This window comes from Octopus bimaculoides, chromosome 20 (assembly GCF_001194135.2).
Source record: "Octopus bimaculoides isolate UCB-OBI-ISO-001 chromosome 20, ASM119413v2, whole genome shotgun sequence".
Lineage (NCBI taxonomy): Eukaryota > Metazoa > Mollusca > Cephalopoda > Octopoda > Octopodidae > Octopus > Octopus bimaculoides.
In genome coordinates, this window is record NC_069000.1 from 18,650,553 (window position 1) to 18,653,134 (window position 2,582).

The following is a 2,582-nucleotide window of genomic DNA, read 5'->3' on the forward strand; positions in this document are numbered from 1 at the left end:
TTTTTCAGATTAACACCCGCACGATTACCCAACCCTAATCCTAACACTAACCCTAACATTAACCCTAAACCCTAACCCTAAAACCCTAACCCTGACCCTAAAACCGTAACACTAACCCTAACCATAACCCTAAACCCTAAATCCTAACCCTGACCCTAAAACCCTAACCCTAACACCCTAGTGAAAATCGTCGTATATTTACAAAATATTGACGAACATGAGTTATATTTTACTGAATGATTGTGTACTTGCATGTGTATGCGTTTGAGAGAGCAAGAGAGGAAGAGGTAGGGAGAGGGGGAGAAAGGGCTAGAGGTAGTTAAAAGTTTTCTTATGACGGCTTCTCTTCACTGCCTATTACTTCATTAGAAATCTATGGATTTGTGTGTGTGTACGTGTGTGTGTGTGATGTAAAGGAATTTATATGAACAGAATTAGAGCATTTGTGTAAAGTAAAATATACATACTGATATAGCATCATCATCATCATCATTTTATACTCAGTTTGTGCAGGTAAAAGATGTGTTGTTATAGTTTGAGTTAGTTCTTATTGGCCTCACTCATATATTTCAAAAACAAAATGTGTGAACAAGATGGTTTGAGGACCATGTATCACTTATACTTTCCATTTTAACATGGTTTCTATGGCCAAATGCCCTTCCTAACATCAACCACTTTACAGGGTGTAGTGGGTGTATTTTTATCTGAGCACAGCACTAGAAAGATTGCCTTGTTTCCAGACAAAACTGAAGGTCCTCCCTACTCCATATTGTTTCCACTTGTTCTGAGCAATATGATAGAGAGGACCATAGAAGAAGGAATGGTAAAAGAGAAAGAATGAGGATGAGAATGTGTTAGAAGAAAGACTAAGATGTTAAACCTGTCACCTAACTTTAGGTGCACAACCCAATGTTGGATATGTCACATAATATTAGCCCTGTCACCCCATATTAGTCTTATCACCCAATGTCAGCCCTTATGACTCAATGTTAACCCTATTACCCAATATTAGTTCCCCTTACCAATGTTAACTCTACTAATCACTGTTAATTCAAATACATTATGTTAGGATCTACTAACCAATATTAACCATATCATAGCTGGCAAGCAGGCCAAATCATTAGCACAATGGACAAAATGTGTAATGGAATTTCTTTCAGCTTTATGCTCTGAGTTCAAACTCTGCAGATGTCAACTTTGCCTTTAACCCTTTAGCATTCAGATTACTTTGTCAAAAGTGATGTTTATTTATTCACATTTCTTAAATTTAATCATGTATTATCTTGTAGCTTCAACATTTTGAGGATGTGATTGTTTATTTTTAGATAACATTGTAGGGTAGGTGTGAGAAGCTGAATTTGGCTAGTTTCAACATAAAATATGTAGAATATTTTGGCCAGATATATAGATGGTTTAAATGCTAAAGGGTTAAGGTAGTGAGCTGACAGAATTGTTAGCATACTGGGTAAAATGCTTTGTGGTATTTCGTCCATCTTTATTTTCTTAGTTCAAATGCTACCAGGCTCAGTTTTGCCTTTCGACCTTTCGAGGTCTATAAGATAAGTACCAGTTGAACATTGGGGTTGATGTAATTGACTTACTTGCTCCCCGAAATTTCTGGCATCCATCATCATCATCATCATCATTTAACGTCCGTCGTCCATGCTGGCATGGGTTGGACAGTTTGACCAGTGCTGACAAACTGGGGAACTGCACTAGACCCCAGTTTAATTTGGCATGGTTTCTATGGCTGGATTCTCTTCCTAATGTAAAGCATCCAACACACCTTACAGAGTGTGCTGGTTACTTTTACATGGTACTGCATGGGTGCTTCTACGTGACCAAAATTTGAAACCAGAATTAGCCACATCATCCAATGTTAGCTCCATTACTTAATGTCATTCCTGACATCCAAAAGTTTCAAAGTGACAGTCAATATTTGTAAACTAATGGCATCATTTTTTATTTTCATATAAGAAAACAGAAAACCCATTCTGTAAGATTGACATTTTGGCAGTTTGTTTCATGAGTTTGGTCATTGAATCTTATTATTATTATTTGTTTCTCACTAGGTTCCAGTTCTTCAGTACCTCTACTACCTGGCTCAGATTGGTATTGCCATGTCACCACTCAGCAACAATTCACTTTTCTTGAATTACCACAGAAATCCTTTGCCGGAATATTTTGCCCGAGGACTTAATGTTTCCATTTCAACAGATGACCCACTTCAGTTCCACTTCACAAAGGTCAGTTTCTCTACCTTCTTCGGATCTATTTTAAAACGGGGACACCAGTATTTTCTTAACGAAACACTAACGAAACACTTTGAAACTTGGGACACTGGTAGAATGTGTCATATAAAACATCTTTTACTCTTAGTCTTCTTAACAAAAAAACGTACATCGCAAGTTATTCCATGTTAAAGTTGTCGTATTTCTGTAATTTCAACCAATCACTGACGTCTATTCAGTTGAATAGAGTTACTGCTGGGCGGTCGTAAAAATGTTATTCCCTGTGACATATTTCATCCGGTTTAATCGTAATTTATACGCATATATTGTTTATATGATAAATTACGCTGT

General features: G+C 36.9%; 1 protein-coding gene across 1 annotated transcript in view; it reads left to right on the forward strand.

Annotated features, from left to right (window-relative positions):
- Window positions 1–2,582, forward strand: part of LOC106876500 (AMP deaminase 2) — a 90,023-nt gene that overhangs the window by 53,287 nt on the left and 34,154 nt on the right. Inside the window, exon 14 of the mRNA XM_014925063.2 lies at window positions 2,073–2,246. Coding sequence (XP_014780549.1) covers window positions 2,073–2,246 — 174 coding nt within the window. The remainder of the gene's footprint in view (window positions 1–2,072; window positions 2,247–2,582) is intronic.